Below are 25,238 nucleotides of genomic sequence, written 5' to 3' on the forward strand. Positions count from 1 at the left end.
GAGAGAAAGAGCACACGCATGAGCTGGGGAGGGGCAGAGAGAGAAGGGTGAGAGAGAATCCCAGATTCTGTGTTATCAGTGTAAAGCCTGATATGGGGCTCAAACTCATGAACTGTGAGATCAAGACCAGAGCTGAAACCAAGAGTAGGATGCCTAACTGACTGAGTCACCCAGGCACCGGTGATTAAGTTTCTCTTCAGTGTTATCCCATAGGCCTGCATTGAAAGGTGCTATGAGTACATACTATATGGATCTTGTTATATATACTCTATGGCTGACTCCATTCAACACATACACATTTGTCTGAAAAATGTGGACTCAGAGAGGAATTCTCTTTCTCGCTTGACTCTCAGTACCAGGAAATGTTAGATGTATTTTATATAGTTTTGTGGACATAATAATTAACTGATGATATCTCTCTCTTTGTAGTAGCTAAAAGTACTAACAAAAAACAATTTGTGACCCACCATTGGCAAATGTGAAAGGCTTTATGAGAAGAATTTGGTTGTTAATCTCAATTTGGGTTTCATCTTATTTTTCTTTACTAATTTAAATGTTGTTCCATATTCAGTATAATTGCCTTTTATGTTTGATTTTTTTATATCAATGCAAATTCTTCTAGCACATAATGAGTTCTAAGGGTCATTCTCCTTCAAAAAAAGAAGAGTGGACCTTGTTCCATCATTGCTTGATGGCTCAGGAACATTCAAATACATATTAAGTACCTCAGAAGAACACGAAGAACTATGTATATTACTTAGTCTAGTAAAACAATCAGAAAGGAGTAGAGTCATCTTCTTGGAAAATTATTGAGGTAAAGTCTTAGATCACTTTCACTGAAGTGACTAATTCTATATTTAACTCTACAGTTATATTTATTTAATTCTGTATTTAGTTTCCTGTACCTTAGAAGAATATTCAGAACTAGTTTGCTCACTCCAAGAGGGCATACAGTAAAAAAGAGTCACCATCTTTAAAAATCATCAAGGTAAAGTCTCAGGCCACTTTGGCACAAGTGATTCATTTATTCTCGAGATAAAAACCTTGAGCTTTTGCCATGTGTTTGATACCATGTCAGATTCTGAATAAAAAAGATTAGGTCAGGAAATAAATCCCAGTCCAGTGAAGTAGACAGATAAAAAAATATTTAAATATTTTAAAAATTATCGGTATGTTCAAAATACCAGAGAATAGCAGTTTAAGAATTAATAATACCAGATCTTTTCTCTGATCCTCACCCTATCACATATATCATTTGAAAAGAATATGGGAGGAGGAGCCAAGATGGCAGAACAGTATGGAAGCTTTTTGTGTGTCTTGCATCCAGGAAATACAGCCAGACCAACACTAAACCATCCTACACACCTAGAAAACCGATTGGAGGATTAACACAACAATCTGTACAACCTGAGCCACAGAATTCAGCAGGTATGTGGTCTGGAGAGCTTAACTTGGGGAGCAAGAAGCCACAGAAGGTAGGGAACCGCTTTTGTGAGTGGAGAGAGGATGGAGACTGGGGAGGGGGGAGAATATGGGAAAAGCACCCCTCCCCATTGCATCTGCAGAGAAAGTAGAAAATTAGAAATAGCCATAGGGACTAAACTAAAAAGGGAGAAAGGAGAAAGGAGAGGGTTTAAATTCCACTAAGACTGTAAACAAAGGGAGCGCAAAGTTGCAACTCCACAGATTGATAGCTGGTGGTGCTCTGGTGGGAAGGGGAAATCCCCAGGAGCAGAGTGGGGTCCAGGAGGTTCTCGGGCCACAAAGGGAAAAGCAGTTCCACTGCTGGAAGGACATTTGATAGAGACTGTTGAAGCCACCTGGTCCCAGCATACCCCGGAAGGTGGCCACATTTGCTGGTGCTGGGGCAAGGTCTTTAAGGGTGAAGCCTGGCACCAGATGTGTGTTGTGATTTTCCATAATCCCTGAAACGCTGCTGCTACACTGTCTCACAAACATTTTCTGGGACGGCTGGCACCTGGCCACAGTCTCAGGGCACCGGCAACAACAGGGTCCAGCAGGTGTTCCTGGGTGCAGCCGATATTCAGCCATTGTTCATTCATCCATTGCTTGGTGAGACCCTCCCACAGAGGGGTGGAACGGGTCAAAGACACAGTCCTTCGGAAGTAAGGGGGCAGGGAAAACAGCTGCATCTGAGTCAAAACTTGGGAGAGAGGTACCGCCTGGGGCCTGGTAATGGAGAGTGAAAAACCGTGGGGAGTGGACGAGAGCTGAAGATAGAGGATGGGTGCGTGATTGCTGATCCGGGAGAACAGACTGGGTAGATGGGTGGTGCCATTTTCAGCACTCCCGTGCATGTGCATAAGCACCTATGAGCATCACAACAATCCACCCCAGTAGGATAGCAGCGCCATCTAGTGGCGAATGGAGCTGTTACACTGAGCCCCGCCCAACTAGGCCAACCTCACTGTCGAAGAACACAAGTCTCACCGCTGGCTTAGTTTATGAACTACAAAGCACTACATAGACTGACTTCTAGGGGAAAAGGAAGCAATTTCAGTCCTACTTCAATCTGTTAGCAGGTTCATCTATTCAATTTTCTTTTTTTTTCTTTTCCTCTTTTACAATTCTTTTCTTTTTCCTGGATACAGAAGAGAAAAAATTCATATTTATTTTCAATTTTTATTAGAAATATCTTTAATTTTTATTACTAAATTTTTTAATTTTGTGTAAATTTTTTCAAATTCTACTTTACTTCCATCATTTTATTTTAGTCTACCTTAGCGTATTCACCTTTTCAAATTTTCAATTTCCTTTTTTTTCTTTTTCTTTTTTTCTCATTTTCATTTCTTTTCTTTTTCTTGAATGCAGAAAGAGAAAAACTTCATTTTTACTTTCAATTTCTATTAAAAATATTCTTATTCAATTTTCACTACTATATTTTTGCTTTTATGTAAATTTTTTCAAATTCTATTCTACTTCCATCATTTTATATTTGTCTACTAAGTGTATTCACTTTTTCAAATTTTCAAATGATTTATTATTATTTTTTCTTTAAATCTTTTTTCTTTTTCGTTTCTTTTCTTTTTTCTTCAATACAGAAAATGAAAAAAAATCATATTTACTTTTAATTTTTATTAAAAATATTTTCTTTATTTTTTTCTACTATATTCTTTACTTTTGTGTATATTTTTTCAAATTCTATTTTACCCCATCATCTCATTTTAGTCTACTTCAGTGTATTAATTTTTTCAAATTCTCAAACGATTTCCTTTTTTTTTTCTCACCCCCTTTTTTTCCCCAATCTGTCAAACCACTTTCAACACCCAGACCAAAACACACCTAGGATCTAGCATCATCTATTTGATTTTTGTGTGTGCGTGTGTGTTTTTAATTTTTAATTTTAATATTTCTTTAATTTTATTATTTTTTATTTTAATATTTTTAATTTCAATTTTTCTACCTCATTAATTCCTTTTCTCCCTTCAAAATGACAAAATGAAGGAATTCACCCCAAAGAAAGAGCACAAGGAAACAACAGCTGGGGATTTAACCAAAACAGATACAAGCAAGATATGTGAACCAGAATTTAGAATCACGATAATAAGAATACTAGCTGGAGTCAAAAATCGATTAGAATCCCTTTGTGCAGAGATGAAAGAAGTAAAATATAGCCAGAATGAGATTAAAAATGCTATAACTGAGCTGCAATCATGGATGGATGCAGTGGCAGCAAGGATGGGTGAGGCAGAACAGAGAATCAGAGATATAGAGGACAAACTTATATACAAACTAAGCAGTAAAAAAGAGGGAGATTAAGGCAAAAGAGTACAATTTAAGAATTAGAGAAATCAGTGACTCATTAAAAAGGAACATCAGACTCATAGGGAATTATCCCAGAAGAGGAAGAGAGAGAAATAGGGGTAGAAGGGTTATGTGAGCAAATCATAGCAGAAAACTTTCTTAACCTGGGGAAAGACACAGACATCAAAATCTAGGAAGCACAGAGGACCCCCATTAGATTAAAAAAAAACCGACCATCAACAAGGCATATCATAGTCAAATTCACCAAATACTCAGGCAAGGAGAGAATCATAAAAGCAGGAAGGGAAAAAAAAGTTCTTAACATACAAGGGAAGACAGATCAGGTTTGCAGCAGATCTATCCACAGAAAGTTGGCAGGTCAGAAAGGAGTGGCAGGATATATTCAGTGTGCTGAATCAGAAAAATATGCAGCCAAGAATTCTTTATCCAGCAAGGCTGTCATTCAAAATAGAAGAAGAGATTAAAAGTTTCCCAGACAAACAAAAATTAAAGGAGTTTGTGACTACCTAACCAGCCCTGCAAGAAATTTTAATGGGGACTCTCTGAGGGGAGAAAAGATGAAAAAATATATATAAATAAATAAATACAAAAAGCAACAAAAGTTTAGAAAGGACCAGAGAACACCACCAGAATCTCCAACTCTACAAGCATCATAATTCTAATAAATTCATATTTTTCAGTACTCACTCTAAATGTCAATGGACTCAATGCTCCAATCAAAAGACATAGGGTAACAGAACGGATTGGAAAACAAGATTCATCTATGTGCTGTTTACAAGAGATGCACTTTAGACCTAAAGACACCTTCAGATTGAAAGTAAGGGGATGGAGAACCATCTGTCATGTTAATGGTCAATAACAGAAAGCCGAAGTAGCCATACTTATATAAGACAATCTAGACTTTAAAATACAGACTGTATCAAGAGATGCAGAAGGTCATTGTATCATAATCAAGGGGTCTATAGATCAAGAACTAACAATTGTAAACATTTATGTGCCAAATGTGAAAGCACCCAAATATATAAATCAATTAATCACAAACATCAAGAAACTCATCGACAGTAATACCATAATAGTAGGAGACTTCAACACCCCACTCACAGCAATGGACAGATCATCTAATCAAAAACTCAATAAGGAAACAATGGCTATGAATGACACACTGGAGCAGATGGACTTAACAGATATATTCAGAACATATCATCCTAATGCAGCAGAATATACATTCTTCTCCAGTGAACATGGAAGGTTCTCCAGAATAGACCATACACTGGGACACAAATCAGCCCTAAGTAAGTACAAAAAGATTGAGATCATACCGTCCATATTTTCAGACCACAAAGCTATGAAACTTGAAATCAACAACAAGAAAAAAATTTGAAAGGTAACAAATAATCGGAGACTGAAGAACATCCACTAAAGAATGAATGGGCTAACCAAGAAGCTAAAGAGGAAATTAAAAAGTATATGGAAGTCAATGAAAATGATAACACCACAACCCAAAACCTCTGGGACACAGCAAAGGTGGTCATAAAAGGAAATTATATAGCAATCCAGGCCTTCCTAAAGAAGGAAGAAAGATCTCAGATACACCACCTAACCCTACACCTTAAGGAGCTGGAGAAAGAACAGCAAATAAAACCCAAAACCAGCAGAAGACAGGAAATAAAGATTAGAGGACAAACTAATGCTATTGAAACCAAAAAACAAAAAAAAAAAAACAAAAAAAAAAAAGCAAAAAAAAAAACACAAAAAACAAAAAACAGTAGAACAGATCAATGACACCAGAAGTTGGTTCTTTGGAAGAATTAACAAAATTGATAAACCACTAGCCAGTTTGATCAAGAAGAAAAAGGAAAAGACCCAAATAAATAAAATCAAGAATGAAAGAGGAGAGATCACAACCAATACAACAGAAATAAAAACAATAATAAGAGAATATTATGAGCAACTATATGCCAATAAAATGGGTAATCTGGAAGAAATGGACAAATTCCTAGAAATATATACACTACCAAAACTGAAACAGGAAGAAATAGAAAATTTGAACAGACCCATAACCAGTAAGGAAATCGAATTAGTAATAATAAATCTGCCAAAAAACAAGAGTCCAGGGCCAGATGGCTTTCCAGGGGAATTCTACCCAACATTTAAGGAAGAGTTACCACCTATTCTCTTGAAACTGTTCCAAAAAATAGAATTTTGGAAGGAAATCTTCCAAACTCTTTCTATGAAGCCAGCATTATCTTGATTCCAAAACCAGATAGAGACCCCACTAAAAAGAAGAACTATAGACCAATTTCCCTGATGAACATAGACGCAAAAACCCTCAACAAGTATTAGCCAACCGAGTCCAACAATACATTAAAAAAATTACTCACCACGACCAAGTGGGATTTATACCTGGATGCAGGGCTGGTTCAATATCCACAAAACAATTAACGTGATTCATCACATCAATAAAAGAAAGGACAAGAACCATATGATCCTCTCAATAGTTGCAGAGAAAGCATTTGACAAAATACAGCATCCTTTCTTGATAAAAACCTCAAGAAAGTAGGGATAGAAGGATCATACCTCGAGATCATAAAAGCCATATATGAATGACCCAATGCTAATATCATCCTCAATGGGGAAAAAGTGAGAGCTGTCCCTCTAAGGTCAGGAACAAGATGGGGATGTCCACTCTCACCACTGTTATTCAACATAGTATTGGAAGTCTTAGCCTCAGCAATCAGACAACACAAAGAAATAAAAGACATCCAAATGGGCCAGGAGGAGGTCAAACTTTCACTCTTCGCAGATGACCTGATACTCTATATGGAAAACCCAAAAGATTCCACCAAAAAACTGCTAGAACTGATTCATGAATTCAGCAAAATTGCAGGATATAAAATCAATGCACAGAAAATCGGTTGCATTCCTATACACCAACAATGAAGCAACAGAAAGAGAAATCAAGGAATCAATCCCATTTACAGTTGCACCAAAAACCATAAAATACCTAGGAATTAATCTAACTAAAGAAGTGAAAAATCTATACACTGAAAACTATAGAAAGCTTATGAAAGAATTGAAGAAGACACAAAGAAATGGAAAAAGATTCCATGCTCCTGGATAGGAAGAACAAATATTGTTAAAATGTAGATACTACCCAAAGCAATCTACATATTCAATGCAATCCCTATCAAAATAACACCAGTATTCTTCACAGAGCTAGAACAAATAATCCTAAAATTTATATGGAATCAGAAGAGACCCCGAATAACCAAAGCAATCTTCAAAAAGAAAACCAAAGCAGGAGGCATCACAATCCCAGACTTCAAGCTATACTACAAAGCTGTAATCATCAAGACAGTATGGTACTGGCACAAGAACAGACACTCAGATCAATGGAACAGAATAGAGAACCCAGAAATGGACCCACAAACGTATGGCCAACTAAGCTTTGACAAAGCAGGAAAGACTAGAAAATGGAATAAAGACAGTCTCTTCAGCAAGTGGTGCTGAGAAAACTGGAACAGCGACATGCAGAAGAATGAACCTGGACCACTTTCTTACACCATACACAAAAATAAACTCCAAATGGATGAAAGACCTCAATGGAAGACAGGAAGCCATCAAAATCCTTGAGGAGAAAGCAGGCAAAACCTCTTTGACCCTGGCTGCAGCAACTTCTTACTCAACACGTCTCTGGAAGCAAGGGAAACAAAAGCAAAAATGAACTCCTGGGACCTCATCAAAATAAAAAGCTTCTGCACAGTGAAGGAAACAATCAGCAAAACTAAAAGGCAACGGACAGAATGGGAGAACATATTTGCAAATGACATATCAGATAAAGTGCTATTATCCAAAATCTATAAAGAACTTATCAAACTCAATACCCAAAAAACAAATAATCCAGTGAAGAAGTGGGCAAAAGACATGAATAGACACTTCTCCAAAGAAGACATTCAGATGGCCAACTGACACATGAAAAAATGCTCAACTTCACTCATCATCAGGGAAATACAAATCAAAACCACGATGAGATAACACCTCACACCTTTCAGAATGGCTAACATTAACAACTCAGGCAACAACATATGTTGGCGAGGATGCAGAGCAAGAGGATCTCTCTTGCATTGTTGGTGGCAGTGCAAGCTGGTGCAGCCACTCTGGAAAACAGTATGGAGGTTCCTCAAAAACCTAAAAATATAACTACCCTACGACCCAGAAATTGCACTACTAGGCATTTATCCAAGGATTATAGGTGTGCTGTTTCGAAGGGACACATGTACCCCCATGTTTATAGCAGCACTATCAACAATAGCCAAAGTATGGAAAGAGCCCAAATGTCCATCTATGGATGAATGGATAAAGCAGATGTAGTATATATATACAATGGAGTATTACTCGGCAATAAAAAGAATGAAATCTTGCCATTTGCAACTATGTGGATGGAAATGGAGGGTATTATGCTAAGTGAAATTAGTCAGAGAAAGACAAAAATCATATAACTTCACTCATGAGGACTTTAAGAGACAAAAAGATGAACACAAAGGAAGGAAAACAAAAATAATATAAAAACAGGGAGGGGGACAAAACAGAAGAGACTCATAAATATGGAGAACAAACTGAGGGTTGCTGGAGGGGTTGTGCGAACAGGGATGGGCTAAATGGGTAAGGGGCATTATGGAATCTACTCCTGAAATCATTGTTTCACTATATGCTAACTAATTTGTATGTAAATTTAAAAAAATAAAAAAATAAATTAAAAAAAAGATTAAAAAAAGAAAAGAATATGGGAAACAGACTATTTTTGGGGAAAATGGTTACTTAGAAAATTAGTTAATACTTGTGAGAAGCAAAATAGAGATTATTGTCTTCAAGAAAATCTTCTTTTATTTATTATCACTTTCTTTGAATAATGAGCAGCAATATGAATACTGCTCATTATTTCTGCAATACTAATATCATGAGCTAAATATAGTATTTGCCAGTTTCAACAAGGTGTTCCTCTTTCTGACTTACACAGCATGTTCATGAGCTATGAGATATATCCTGCAGAGTTTGTGAAATTTTCTTGGGCAATTTGAGCTTAGTTTACCCTCTGCCTATTATTCATAAATACAAAACTCCAAAAAGAGGATGGTAAGGGAAGAAATAGCAGTCTTGTGCAAATCTAATCCCAGACCACAATGTTTTATTAGGGGCTCCTTAATATTTTATATACAATGAAATTAGAGTCATAAAATCTAAAAATTATATTGAAATGTGAAAATAAATTTGTAATCCTCTATAGCACCTATACTTAATGAATGTGAATTCACAGAGTTTGCCATAACCAGGTTTGCCTTTTGATAGTAAATTCTTCTCCTATGTAATTTCTTTTACAGACATTCCTTGCCTATAAATTGCCATGTTCTGTAGCACATGACTTGAGCCAGGTATGACTAAACCTGAGGACCCCGTGCCCAGGGTGACTAATCTCCAGGGTGGCAGGCATGAGGCTTTATCCCCAAGCAGAAACAATGTGATTGAACAATGTGATTAAAGTAGTGTGTTCTAGATTCTCTATCACATATCCTTTTTAAAAATGTCTATTTATTCATTTTGAGAGATAGAGCACATGAGAAAGTTCAGAGAAAGGGCAGAGAGAGAGAGAGAGAGAGAATCCCAAGCAGCCTCCATGCTCACAACAGAGCCAATGTGTGGCTCAATCTTATGAACTGAGTAATATCAAGAGTTGGACCCTTAACTGACTGAGCCACCCAGGCATCCCTTCTCTATCATTTATCTTAACATGATTTAAAACCTTGAAGAATTAAAAAATAATTGAAGTTAAAAACACATGCTTGAGCATGCACACACACTTATATCCCACAGTTCCTACATTTCCTAGTTCTGGAAAAGCCATGATTTAGTCAGTCTAATAGGAGACCATAATTCATGAGGTAGGGTAATCTATGCAAAATAAAGGAAGAAGCAGATAGCTGGTAGCAACTGTAGACAGAAAGGAGCTAAGTCACTATGAAGCCAGTTAGTGAGTAAACTCTTTATGTCCAGGGAATAACCTTTATGGCTATAACCAGGTTTCTTCGTGTTTCTTTCACTTGGCCATGGCCAGAAAAAAACTTATGATAACTTCTTTTCACTTGAGAGTAGCTGGAGTGAACCTCAGTACCATTCAACTTTCACTTGTAGCACTTTCTACGAAAAGATTTTATATTTTGTGCACTGGTTGTGTGTGTGTGTGTGTGTGTGTGTGTGCGCGCGCGCGTTTAGGCTGAATCAAAAAGATCACACCATTTGAATGGAAAAAAAAATTATCTGACTCTAAGTCTTATGCCTCAGGGTATTCACTATATTTGTACAGATTATAATGTCTTTTCTTCTACTAAAGACTGAAAGATTTCTTCTATTTTCTACTTTAAAAGGTGTTTTATTGTAGGCCCAAAAAGATGATAAAAGATGGCAGAAAAAATTTAAATCCTATCCATTAGAGTAAACTCTATAAGAAAATAAAAGTATCTATCCATTTGAGTAAATATTATAAGCAGCAGGTAAGTGTAATTCCTTTGAGACACCTATGGTGATGCAATTCTCTAGTCATCAATTTATTTTATGGACTCTTGTAGCATTCAGCACATGTAAGAAATATCAACCTGCCCCTCATCTACGTGTTGTGAAAATGCATCATTTGCATCAGTAAAACATCTATGTTGAGAAATTAGCTTTCTGAATGTTACAATGTTTCTCTATATCATATACTACGAAAGTTTTGTTGATCAGTTTTTAACAGGTTATATTGTTTTCTGAGCAACATATCACTTTTAAATTTTTAAACATTTTTTTAATGTTCATATATTTTTTGAGAGAGAAAGAGAGACAGAGTGTAAGCTGGAGAGGGGAGATGCAGCTGGGGAGGGGAGACACAGACACAAAGAGAGAGGGAGACACAGAATCCAAAGCAGGCTCCAGGCTCTGAGCTGTCAGCACAGAGCCCGACGTGGGGCTCGGACTCACAAACTGTGAGATCATGAACTGAGCTGAAGTTGGACACAACCGACTGAGCTACTCAGGTGCCCTATGAGCAACATATCATTTTTAAATTTCAATTATCCTCTAGGCCGTTCACCAGGTTCAATATAATTCATGTAATCATAAAATAAGGGATAATTTACAATTTACATTTTTGCCTTGCTTTTTTTTTTTACTACTTTTTGTTTTTTTCCATTATCCCTCCCCCTTCTTCTCTCTCTTTACTATATTTTGTCTCCAAATATTCTTAATTTTTATACTTCTTCATGGTTCTCATATCCAGTATCTCGACAGGGTCTGGAACATCATAGATGCTAATAAGTCTGTTCTTAATTAATTAGAATAATGGCCATATTCAATCAGGTAAATCATTCCTGTCTTTAGTCTAGTAGACTCAGATCATGTCAACATGTACAACTTGTGGGCAGTTGTTAATTTGTTACCATTTTTTTGTGTAGTAGATTTCTTTTCTTTTTTTTAAAAAAATTTAAAGGTTTTATTTAAATTCTAGTTAGTTAAGATATAGTGTAATATTGGTTTCAAGAGTATAATTTAGTGACTCCTCACTTACATATAACACAACAGTGCGTATCACAAGTGCCCTCCTTAATACCCATCACCCAGTTAGCCCATCCCCTGCCCACCTCCCCTCCATTAATCCTCTCTATAGTTAAAAAAGTCTCTTATAATTTGCCTCTCTCTCTCTCGCTAATCCTCTTATCATCACTCTCCTGCAAAACTGAAGATGTCATTGGTCTAACCGCTGAATAACTGGGCAGTTTCCATTTTGGACAAGTACAAAAGCTGGAGATAAATCATCGACAATTGGGAATCAGACACACTACGTGCAAATAAATAATCTTTATCTCATGCAGTTCTATTGTTTTATTATCTTTTTCCACTCTTATTGACTACTATTGATTGTTACTTCTTTTCTTTTACTCAGATTTATATTTACCCTGTACTTGCCCTTTGGTTCTTCCCTTAACTATTTTCCTGAGGCATAGCAATCCTTAGTGCAGCCCAACTATATCAGAGTTCCCTGTATCAGAACTTCCCAAAGGTGGGAGTCCAGATACATTTAGCTGTAGATAAAAAGGGAGAGAGAAGATTGGCAATATCATTTTTAAAAAGGCTAATTAAAAATAACTGATTTAGGGGTGCCTGGATGGTTCAGTCAGTTGAGTGTCTAATCTTGATTTCGGCTTAGCTCATGATCCCAGGGTCATGGGATCCAGCCCCATATCGGGCTTTGCACTAAGTGTGGAGCCTGATTAAGATTCTCTCTCTCTCTCTCTCTCTCTCTCTCTCTCTCTCTCTCTCTCCCTCCCTCCCTCCCTTCCTCCCTCCCTCTGCCCCTCTCACCAATTTGTACTCTATCTCTACAAAAAATAAAAATAAAAATAACTGAATTAAAAATACATCAAACTGTTAAATCTTTTTTTAAAATTCATACATGATCATTTCATATAAAACTCATAAAGAAAAGAACATAATTACAAATTATAATTATCAGGAAAATTGAAATTATGAAATTGTGTCATGTCATACAGAGGCAAAAAATAAATTTTAAATATAAACTGATCAAGAAGAGAAATATAGTTTTCTTCTGAAAAAATAGCAAGAAATGAGAGATGAAACAATTTATAAGAATAAATAATTGAAGATACTTGAAAGATCATATAGAATACTTTATGGGTCAACATTGTAAAAACACATGAGTATAAAAATGAAGTCAGAGGGTGAATTCCAGAATAGCCAGCATAAGGGACTCTGGAGACTCCCTCTCCAGCAAAACAACCAGAACTGGTGAAAATTATTTAAATGCACTCACATTTATGTGCTAATTGTGCTAAAATATAAAAATTGTGCTAATAGTATACAGCGAATCAAGAAACAATTATTCAAGGAAATCTATTAAATATTAGTGAGAATAGATATGATCTGTGGTATTTAGGACATGACCTGCTCCCTACTTCACTCCACCTCTAACTCAGCACAAGGGAAGCTTGCCTCCTGGTGAATGTCTCCAAGAAGAGGGGACTCCTCTTTCTCACCAGCTCCCTTTCAAAGACTTCAGTATTTTCCCTGTGGAGCCAGGTGGTCTCACTCCCATATTCCTCTCACTTCTGCTCTTCATTGAAGAGGCTCAATTCCATATGAGTGTGGCTGAGAGGTTGGGGATCTGTTCCTCTACCCAATCCAGACTCATGGGCCAAGAATTCAAAGACCTTCATGGCTTTCACCCCAGTTCACTCATAGAGTAGACATTTCAAGCCAGAGAGGCAAGTCGTAAAAACCAGTCTATAGCCACTCCCCCAGGACCCTGATCATCAGAGTGAGTGTCACTTCAAAAGATGTAAAATATTATGTCAAAGTAAGTATGGGCACATTTCACTCTTATTCATGTATATCCCCTTAAATTCATTATATCACCTTAAAATAAACAAACAGAAAAAAATTAAAATGTACTGCCATTAAGTAAAACTATTATTTAAAGTTTTCAGGGAAAAGTATGGAAAAAAAAGAGAGTTGCACAAAGAGAGAACCCCGGAGATCTCTTATCCAGTATTCAGCAAAGTAGGTACTGAACGCTGTTATCTATGGGAGGAAACTGAGGCTGGGGTAAAAACCATCTAAAAGGATTGGATGAAATAGTACATGATACTCACACAGGGCTGGGAATATGCCTGTTTTAACCAATCTGACTGAAAAATCTTGTAACTGGTACACTGGGCACTCAGAAGGATTTTACCTTCCTTGGTAACAAGAAAACAATAATTCCTAGAATAAATGCTGCTCTGCTCTTGCCTAAGAACATTTTAGAAACTCTGAAAGGATTAAACTCTTTCTAAGTAACTTAACCAGAAGGAAGCTTAATAAGATTTATACAAGTATGAGAATATTCTGCACCAAAAGGTAAAATTCACAATGTCTGCAACCCAATCAAAAACTGCATTCAAAGAAGCGGAAAAATGCTATCTATAATGAGATCAATCAATCTGTCGAAACTGACCTAGAAATAATACAGTTCAGAGAAATAAAAGGTAAGGGCATTGAAAACACAAAATAACTCAAAATACATTCAAAACGTACACATATGAAGTTTATGAAAGCAATTCTTTGTGATCTTGGTGTTAGGAAAAAAAAAATACATATAGCAACCACCAAAGCATGATTCATAAAAGTAACAAATAAATAATGATAAAATGGAAAAGTTGGACTTCATAAAGTAGTACAGCCACTTTAGAAAACAGTTTGGAAATGTCTTCTTAAAACTGAACATATGTCTGCCATATGACTAGCTCATTCTGCTCCTAGTCATTTATCCAAGAAAAATGAAAGCATATGTACACAGAAAGACTTATACACAAATGTTCATGACTGCTTTAATACAATAGCCCCAAACTATAAACAACCCAAATGTCTATCTCTAGATAAATAAACAAATTAAGGTATAGATCCACACAATAGAATACTTATCAGCAATATATATGTAACAACATGGATGAATCTCAAAATATTTATGCTAAGAAAAATCAGAGGGAAAAGAATATTAAATGAGTCTAAAAATTCTAGAAAATGTTAACTAATCTATAATGACATAAATGAGAACAGTGGCTGTGATTTGAGCATGAAATGAGGAGTGGGGGAGGAAAGGATTATTAAAGAGTATGAAAAAACTTTAACAGATGATGAATATGTTCATCAACTTGATTGTGGTAAGGATTCATTGCTATATACACATGTGAAAATATATCAAACTGTCCACTTCAGATATGTGTATATTGTTTTCTATTATATCTCAATAAAGCTATTTTTAAAAAATAAAAATATTAAAAAGGAAAGTTTTTCAATGGTTTTTTTGGTGATTATTTGCTTTCATCAACCATTCACACTTATATGAAACAATTGTTTTATCTCTTTCTATAAGATGTCTCTTTTTTAAATAAATTTTTTGTTAATGTTTATTTATTTTTGAGAGGGAAGGGGAGAGAGCACAAGTGGGGTAGGGGCAGAGAGAGAGGGAGACAGAGAATCCCAGGAAAGTTCCACACAGCCAGAGGAACCCACAAACATACTTGACATACTTGAACCCACAAACCTTGAGATCATGACTTGAGCTGAAGTCAGACACCCAACCAACTGAGCCACCCATGAGCCCCTAATGTATCTCATAGTGTAGCCTGCAGCATCTCGAGGTAATATCTTAACAGCATTCAGAAACCTCCAAATTTTGCATGTTCTTTTCTCACACAGACATACACACCCCACATACGGGTATTGTTAACGCTATTTTCTTTCATCATTTAATACATGTCCAGCATGATCCAGATTTAAGTGGCAAGGACATTTCCAAAGTGGTAAGTATAAACACAAGAACATGAAAAAACCCTGATTTATGGTTTACAAGTTTAAATGTTAATACTTTCAGTTAATCCTTATCATACATGATGCAGGGATTTTAAACTCAGGGGACACAAATCTTTCCTTTTTATTTTCTTTTAGGTTTAGCTTCAGAAAATTCACAATCCCTGTGTTACATGTTAATATTATTCTCATTCAAATTAAAGTTTTATAAAACTGATATTAAATGAAGCTTTAGGCCAAATCTAGTTTTGCACTACCAAACAGAATATTTAAATTAAATATATAATCTACCATTTTTAAAAGTAGATTTCATAGAATTCAATGCAAAACAACAAAAAAACAAGAAACAAAAACAAACGTGGTCAAAGAATACTGCTAAGATGTTGGCTAAAGGAATTTTTGCACTAATTCTCAGAAATGTTAACATGCTAAAGTATATTTGGACTTAGTTTTAGAGAATTTCCTTGTAAGAACAGACTTAGAATGTACATGGAATATTAAGAGTTTCTTTCTAAATTTAGTAGACTGGAATCCCCTTCCTTTTTTCCTTGAATATTTATTAATACTTGCCTTAGTAGTCTCTAATCCTATGCATTCTCAAAAAATAGCTAAGGATCACCAGAGGTACTTAATAAATATTAGGATTTCTAGGTCTGACATCGAGGAATTCTAATTTTAAAAGTCTGCATTAAGACCAGGAATCAGCATTTTTTTTTAAGGGATTGGCATTTTTTTTTAAACTAGAACCTCAGCTGATTCTAATCCAAATAATATAAAGGCTACTTTTTGAGAAACACAGAGTTCAGAAATTCACTCTCATGCTTCCAAATGCTGAAAAATTATTTACTAAGTAGTATTACAGTAAAATTACACTATGTTTGCAATGAGCTTTTGCATTATTTTTGATTGACATTACATTGAATGTCAAAAAACCTGTTTGCATGGAGAAACACAGCTAAAGCTAACTTAAGCTTGATGGTCAAACATTTGAAACACACAATGTATAATAAATAAATAACACTTGTAGAATGCAGGCAATACTATTAGGCACTGACAAGCTTCAGTGACTCACCACAAAGTCAGGCTTTGCTGGATATGCACATCCTTCAGTGCATAATTCTCATGGTGGGGGCCGTGGGGGGAAGTGCTGCACATATGAAGAGTGATGATTATTTAAAAAGGCTAGAACTGGGGCGCCTGGGTAGCTCAGACAGTTAAGCGTCTGACTTCGGCTCAGGTCATGATCTCACGGTTCGTGGATTTGTGCCCCGCATAGGTAGGGCTGTGTGCTGACAGCTCAGAGCCTGGAGCCTGTTTCAGATTCTGTGCCTCCCTCTCTCTCTGCCCCTCCCCTGCTTGTGCTTTGTCTCTCTCTGTCTTGCAAATAAATAAACATTAAAAAATATTTTTAAAAAAGGCTAGAACCACAAATGTCCCTCATTGTGAGATGATAAACCTTTCTATGGTCAAAATCCCTTTCCTAGACATAAGTCACCTAACTCCAAAAGGCTACTAAGCTTAACTTTTAGATTCTATATAATTATTTCAACTTCAATATTTTAAATATTATCACATATTTATGAACTAATTTTTTCTAATGCCTTTCTTTTTTTTTTAAGTTTACTTATTTATTTTGAGAGACAGTGCAGAAAGGGCAGAGAGAGGAGAAGACAGACAGAATCCCAAGCAGGCTCTGCACTGTCAGCATGGAGCCTGAGGCAGGGTTTGAACTCACAAACCATGAGATCATGACCTGAGCTGAAATTGGATGCTTAACTGACTGAGTCACCCAGCACCCCACCTAATGCCTTTCTTATTTCCATATGCTCATTACTCAAGTCACTCAAACACCCAAATTATATTGTCTTGACTTTTGTTGTTGCTTCATCTGTCAGAGTCATTCATCAAGTTCATCTGCAATTTGACTTATCTTTCAAATTTATGTTTCCGCTTTTTTTAAATTCCATTTTATCCATGAGGTTAGTGCCTTATTAACTCATGCTTGAAACATCTCTTAAATACTCTTCCAGGCCTCAGATTTCTCCCCAAACTCAAGTGCTAGGTCTTAGAACACTCAAGTCCAATCTTTGCCAGACAAATTATTCTGTTTCTCTAGATCTCAGTTTTCTGTTATTGCTGCAAAACAAATTACCATAAGCTTAATGGCTTAACCAAAACATATTTATTATCTCACAATGTCTGTGGGTTAGGAGTCCAGAGAAGACCTGGCCCTCTTCTCAGTGTCACCAGCTGAATTCAAAGTGTTGGCCGGGACTGTGATTCCCATCTGAGTTTTAGGGTTTTCTTCAAGCTCACTCATTATGGTAAGTTTATTTCCTTGAGGCTGTATGTCTGAGGTCCCCGTTTTTCATTAGCTGTCACTCAGAAACTGCTTTAAGCAACTAGTGATCACCCACAGTCCTTTGCCACATGACCCCCATAGATAGTTCACAAGAAAGTGGTTTACTTTTTCCAGGCCAGGAGGAGAATTTCCCTCTGACACTTCATTCTTTTATAAAAACCTCAGCTCATTATGTCAGGCTTTCCCTTGACAATCTCCCTTTGATGAACTCAAAAGGGACACATAATTGTATCTGCAAAAATCTCTTTTGCCATATAAGGTAACATGATCACGGAAGTGATACCACAAATACTATATTCACAAGTGCCTTCGACACTCAAGGGGAAGAGATTATACAAGGATGTGGGTCAATGAGCGTTGTCATGGAATTCTGCCTCACACCCTAATGCAAAAGTTAGTTTGCTGGAAACGAAAATCTTAAGATCCTATGATAGTAACTGCTCAAGCTACAAACTAATAAGCTTATACATGAAATAAAACTTAATAAACTTTATAAAAGTTATAAAGTTTATAAAATATAACTTCTCAAGGAGCTTGTACATTTAAAAAGGCAATGCTCATCTTTTTCCCACAGTAAATGGCAAATATTCACTTCTTTGCTGCACAGAAGATTAAAAGCTGCAATGAAACCACCTGTGGTTTTGAGTACAGAGCTATCCAGAGGCACCAAAGGGATTTCTGAGTTAGGCTCACGGTGGGAGAAGGTTAGATGAAAATTATGTTTCATTCTACTCTGTAAAGCTTATGCAAAAAAAAAAAAAAAAGTCTCAATCATTGCCTACAGAATAAATTCCAAACTCCCTAATATGGAATAAAAGATTTTCCAAGACTGGACTTCCTGTTTACCTCTCATATCTGTATCACACAGAAAGTTTCATGGTTACCTCAAACAGTGCTTTCTTTCCACAGAAGTAATGGTTTCTTTGCTTGGAATTCTCTCCCACCTACCTTCACCCACATCCCCTATGATGAATTTGATTCATTGTTTAAGATCTACTTATTCATTTAACAGCTATTTACTGAGTGCCTGTTATTCATCAATGAATTGTTAAGTCTTTACCTCTCCCACAAAGTGGGGCTGATCTCTGCTTCTTTTTTGTTGCAAAATCTAAAGCCAGTTCATGTATCTATTACTATACCTGTTAAATCTTAGATTTATATGAATGTGAATACCTTAAAGGAATGATTTTGTTTTACTTGTTTATATTTCTAGGACAAATTCAGGGATTGCTACAACTCATTAATCATGGTTTGCTGAAGATAATAATAATAATAATAATAATAATAGTAATAATAATAACATCTAAAATGGTTTCAGTGATTCCTCATATTGTGAAAACACTACACATATTGGCTCAAAAAAATCCTTGCAATAGGATGTTTAGGAAAACATTATAATCCTCACTAGTATGTGAGAAAACTGAAGTTCAGAGACAGAGGCAAGACTTTTATATAAGTTCTTAAGTTTATGTTCTCTATACCAACTCAGTTCCAAACAGGAGCATCAGCATCACTCACACATGTAAGTAACCCAGTGCTAACATATTCTCAGGTTCCAATAGAGTCCTACTTCATCAGAAAATCTGGGGGCAGGGCCATATAATCTGAGATTGAATAGGCCCTATAGGTGATGATACCAGCTAAAGTTTGAGAACCAGTGCTCCATAATCAAATAACTTTTATACAGAAACTTGGAAATTATATTCATATGTTAGATTATGATGGAGGAAAAAGAAAAAAAAAACAGAAAAACGACTCATTTTTCTCAGAAGTCATATCCATTATATAGAGTCTGAACTCAGAAGTCATATCCATTTTATAGAGTCTGAAACTTAACACAATGTCAGTATGCTGAACTGGCCAATGTTTAGTTAAACATAAGAAAATAATCTTCTCTATTGACTGTAATAACTAGGATTTACATCAGTTACACATTCCTCTGTAGATGGAAACATCCTCCACAACTTGTTTATCATCCCTAAAGATATCTTAAATATGTCCAGGTCAAAGTTCTTATTTTCTTCATTTGGTTCTTAACTCATGCATTATAGAATTCTTAGTAATCAGGAAGCATTTTAACAATTTCTTATTCAATTTAATTTGATTTGATTTGATTAGCTTATCTTTTCCTATTGCTTTCACCAGGGATTGTCTTTAAAAAGTGTCAAGTGATATAGTAAAAATTGTTAAGTGGTAATAGGAAGTCAGATTTTGATCTCTGAAAAGACAGGAGTGCAAGATAAGGATGGAATGGTGCTTTCAGTGAGGAGTGTTTACTGAGGGATTTTAGAGTGAATGTTCACTGAGCATATCTAGAGGACAGCAAGAGAAATGAATGCATTCAGTGCAGAGTACTGCATACCACATATTTGCAAATACACCTATAAAAATAGTTTAATGCACTCAGCAAGTCTACCATATAATTGTGAAGACAAACTGTATCAACATGCAAAAAAAGAATTATAAAAAATAAAAAGTGATAGAGATGAACGCAAGTTTAGGCATAGTAAGTGCTCTATGATGGCCACGCATCAGAGAATACAGAAATAAAGGAGGCCTCACTACTTCTGAATGTAGCACAGAACCATATTCTGTATATGGTTTTTGTCTTGATTTCTTTTTCTAGTCTTGACTCAGATGATTTTGTTTCCTTTCTTTTCTTTTTTTTGACCCGATGATTTTCAAGTATGATGTTTGTAAGATCAAGCTTTTCATGTTTTTACATATAAACAAAAGTCTCCCCCTTATCTAAGATGTAATCAAATCTGTTTGGCATTCAGAGCATAAGCCATACTTGTCAAAAAATAAAGCATTTTCTAAAATTTGAGTACAATATAGAATTCCCATCAGCTATAATGTTAAAAACAGTCAATCAACATTAATGAAGTACTCGTATGTTAGTCTCTGACCTCCATGAGAATACGAGACAAACCCTCAAAATAAACAAAATGCTAAGAAATTGAGAAGAACCAACAAACTATGTCAGAATTAATGTAGGTAATATAGCAATCGAAGGAGAGTCCTCAAGAACTGACTGGAGCTTTCTCCTAGGCCGAGGAAGTCAGATTTAAAATTTATTGTACAGATTATGGCTTTTGATCAGAAGTGCTTAAACAGAAAAGTGGCTGGATGAGATCTTTGTCATAGTATGGTAACTCTAAAAGCAGTGTAGATGGTCCATTTAGCAAAGATCTAACCAAGTCTAGGACATAACAAACATATCCTAAAGGCAGAATTAGAATGGGTGTTCCTGATTGCTGGCAGAATATATGATCAGGCTTTATACTAACCTGAAAGTTTAACTTAGCATAGCAACATGTCTAACTTGTGTCTTGTGGGCTTGTATTTTTGCAAAATTTGTTTGAGAAAATGTATTTAATAGAAGTTCTGAAACAAAAGTAGTGATTAGTGATAAATTACAAGTAAGTCCTCGTTTGGAGAAAAATATACACAAAGAGTAATTAAAATAGAAAAGAAGATAACTAAATAGATCATAAACCTTTTAATTTCTTAGTAATAGAGACAATCCTATATTATATAATACCTTATATAATAATTATCTCTATATAATGTAGAACCCTATACAATATAATCTTATATTGTATTATCATATCTGCTGGGCCAGCATGCCCATTAGTAAGAATTATTGTTAATCTAAGATAAGATATTTGAATTACAAATTAAAATAATTGGAGTGGTTTGCATAAACCAATCTCCTAGTGGGTTACCTTTAGAATAATACATAAATTATTACTATGCACACAGGAAACATTTTTAACAATCATCATAAATAATTCTTGGATTTTTTTAAAATTTTTTTTAACGTTTATTTATTTTTGAGACAGAGAGAGACAAAGCATGAACAGGGGAGGGTCAGAGAGAGGGAGACACAGAATCTGAAACAGGCTCCAGGCTCTGAGCTGTCAGCACAGAGCCCGACGCGGGGCTCGAACTCACGGACTGCGAGATCATGACCTGGGCCGAAGTCGGCCACTTAACCGACTGAGCCACCCAGGCGCCCCAATAATTCTTGGATTTTAATTGCATGTGACATCAGGTCCAAGATACCGGTATTGTCACGGGGAAAAACAAACAACAAATAAATAAACACCACTACTAACCTCACGAGGCATCTCCCCTATAAATTTATTTCCCATCTAAAGGTTGTGTGTGTGTGTTTGTGTGTGTAAATTTAGTTGTATGAAGAGCAGAGCTCTACTTAATATTTAAATTACTGTGCATTTTTTCTGAGACAAGTACAGTTTTTACCCCCTGTAGGAACTACTAGTAATCAGTTATTGATGTTTAGCCAAGTTTATCCTCAGAATTTTGTAATTCCAAAAATCAACAAATTGAAGACATAATTCAACGAATTTCTGTCTGTAATCTAAATACTATAGAGGAGTTTGGAAATAATAGCATCTAACACATACTTAGTGCTCACTATTGCCACGCATGAATCTTTGTCGTTTTCATACATAACTCCTTCATTTCTCCAACTTTTCCATGATGTATATATTATTGTTAGACTTGTTATACATAAGAGGAAAATGGGGCACACAGAGATTGTATTGATATACCTTCCAGAGTTACCTAATTTAAGAAATGCATAAATCTGGTTTAAATTACACTTAATCAGAGAGACTATGGTTTGAAAAAGAAAATGTAAAATGTCCCGCATCTAACACTTCATACTAGTTTCAGCACATAAATTGTGACTTGGGAAAATTTTCCTGTTATTTACCTTTAATCTCTTTGTCATTTTTGAACCATCTTATATCAGCTGCAGGTTTACTACCAGATGTTTTACAAGTCAGCTGCATCAAATCTCCCTCCATAACCGGTGATGAAAATCCACTAATTTGAGGCTTCTCAGGAACACCTGAAATTTAAGCAAATGGAGGGAACATCAATCTCCAGAGCTGATTCATTCTTATGACTATTACTTTCACAAAGCTAGAATGGGTTGTTAATTAACAATAACTTCAATAGAAAATAACAGTGTTATATAATAAAATAAACTGCTTAAAATATCTCTATAATCTATAGAGAGATATAAAATTGTGTATATCTACACAAACACATATACATATGTATATTCAGTAGTTCCCTGCCCCCCCTCCCGCCACCCTGGTTATTTGAGGGAGAGACATCGCAAGACCCTCAGCGGACCTGAAACTATGGATAGTACTGAACACTATATAAGCTATTTTTTTCTCCTATCCATATTACCTATAATAAATTTTAATTTATAAATTAGGCATAGTAAAAGATTAGCAATGATAAATAATGAAATGGAACTATTATAACAATATGCCATAACAGAGGTTATGTGAATGTAGTCTCTCTTGTAAACTATTGTACTATACTTACCCTTCTTGTGTGGATGTGAGAAGTTAAAATGCCTATGTGATAAGAAGAAGTGAGGTGAATGTTGTAAGCATTGTGCTGTAACGTTAGGCTACTATTGGCCCAACGAGAAGTCAGAAGGAGGATCACCTGCTTCCAGACTGAGGTTATTCATGTGTAACTTAAACTGTGGAAGATGAAATCCCGGATGGGGGTGAGGTGGGGAACTATCTTATATATGCAAGTGTGTGTGTGTGTGTGTGTGTGTGTGTGTGTGTATTATCCAGAAATCATTTAAAATGAATTTAGTTCCAAGTAGCTTTTAAAGTTTTACCTGCAAAAAATACTCTTTGTAAATCTCAAAAACAGCCATGCAGTATGTCTTAAGACTTACCAGTATAAGGACTTAAGAAGGTAAAGTGTTTGCAATGGGAGAAAAAATCCACAAAGCACATTTCTTTATTCCTTAGCATATTGTGATTTAAATAAAAGAGCACCTTGCATTCCTGATTTCATAATTCTTAAGGCTTAAAAAGATATTATTATCCTCTATGTACTTTGTTCAAAAATGCATTTTAGAATAAGAGATTTATCAATAACTGCAACAATACTTTTCTGATTCTTACACAGAGGGTTTTGAAGTCATTTGTATTAGAAATGCAATAGTGGTTTTGTGAGGCATGATGTAAATTATCTTTAATGCTAACCACTACTACCTTTTCTAGTCCAAGTCATCCAATGGCTAAGCAGATAACTAATATGCAGAGATAGTACATGGATGATTTAAATAATAGAAAATGTCATATTTCTTGGGTAATAATATTTTCTTGTTGTCATAGAGGTTTATTAACATTTCTTTTAAAATCATTCAGTAATAAACGCAGACTGAAGTATCTTTATTGTACTATTTAATTCAATTTGAAAAGAATAAAATGTAAGAATGTTGGAAATCACCAATAAGAGAAATGCATATTAAAACAATAACAAGAACAACAATGATAAATGACAGGTCAACATCCTCCAATTAGTTGGATTATTTTCTGTTCACATTCATATGCTTTCTTTTAATCTATGCCATACCATCATTTAATAAGCTGAAATCAACCCATTGTCTATTGTTGGGGTCTCAAGGTGGCTCTCTACAGAACAATACGTTACCTTAGGCAGTTGTTATATTGAAATATTCCATTTTAGTGGATATATTTTGTCTGTAGTGGCAAGCTGATGAAGATTTTTATAAAATAGTCCCAGTGGGACTTGCAAAGAAACATATTTCACATCGCAGGTACAAAACCAATTCACTAGCTGGATTAACTTTAATATTCCTACCTAAGAGAACAGCATGCATTAGTTCTTTTATATGCAATGTTATGCCTTTATCTATAAAAAAGCAGGCAAGCTAGGGCCCCCCCTCCCCCAAAAAAATCAATCCTTAAATTCCTCTAACAGTATGCAGGTGTGTTTCAATGAACTGCAGCAATCTCAACTGATTGGGCCATGACATCTGCGGAATCACAGAGAGTTCTTTGCTGCAACTTTATTTCCTCTGAATCTCTATGAATGTAATGCTTTTTGGTGTCACTTTAACCTTTGGGGAAAAGGCCCAGTAATTTAGAAAATAAAACCACAGAGAAGCTACAAGTTACATATAGATTGACATTATGTACTTCACTTAAGAATCTAGAAAACTATAAAATTAAAAGATAAGACACAGAAATGTCAGGGTCATTTAAATGCACCAATATGAACAAAGAAGTCATATTTGAAAGCTATAAGGGTTAGAGAAGGCCCCTCTCAAATGACTTGTACAATTAAACGTAGGACCACTCTATAGACACGCTGAATTCATTATTATCATTATTCTGTTATTTTATTAAAGGATCACCAGATATATAATATCCTGGTATGTATTGCTCACTAAGAAACAAAATGGATGCTCTTAGGAAGCCATACAAACTGTTACACCTCACTTTGTCTCTTTCTAAAATGGGGCAAGTGATTGACTTTTTAAATGCCTCTTGTTATAATGTAGCAGGAAAGGGATTAAACTATATCTATTAATATGAGCCTCAAACTATATATTTGTTATTGACTCATGTTGCTGTAGCTTGCGATCACATAGTGTTAGTTCCTTGTACTTACCCAGAACAGTGAGATAGGCCTTAGAAGTTTTGACAGGCATTGTAAATAAAGAACAAGTGTACTGTCCTTCATCTGAGAGAGACACATCACTGACGCTGATACTCAATTCATGCCAGGAAGCTCGAACCAGCTCAATCCTGTTATCCCTTAAAGCTGGAAAGAGAAAACATTGAAAATGCAAATAGCAACATTAGAAAAAGTCAGT

General features: G+C 35.5%; 1 protein-coding gene across 2 annotated transcripts in view; it reads right to left on the minus strand.

The window, feature by feature from the left end:
* CADM2 (cell adhesion molecule 2) overlaps window positions 1-25,238 on the minus strand; it is a 335,754-nt gene that overhangs the window by 162,118 nt on the left and 148,398 nt on the right. For both annotated transcript variants that reach the window (XM_058731712.1, XM_058731711.1), the window contains exons 3-4: window positions 25,034-25,186; window positions 22,287-22,424 (exon numbers count right to left, since the gene is read on the minus strand). In XM_058731712.1, the coding sequence (XP_058587695.1) occupies window positions 22,287-22,424; window positions 25,034-25,186 (291 nt within the window). The remainder of the gene's footprint in view (window positions 1-22,286; window positions 22,425-25,033; window positions 25,187-25,238) is intronic.

Source organism: Neofelis nebulosa, chromosome 5 (genome assembly GCF_028018385.1).
Source record: "Neofelis nebulosa isolate mNeoNeb1 chromosome 5, mNeoNeb1.pri, whole genome shotgun sequence".
NCBI classification, from domain to species: Eukaryota; Metazoa; Chordata; class Mammalia; order Carnivora; family Felidae; genus Neofelis; species Neofelis nebulosa.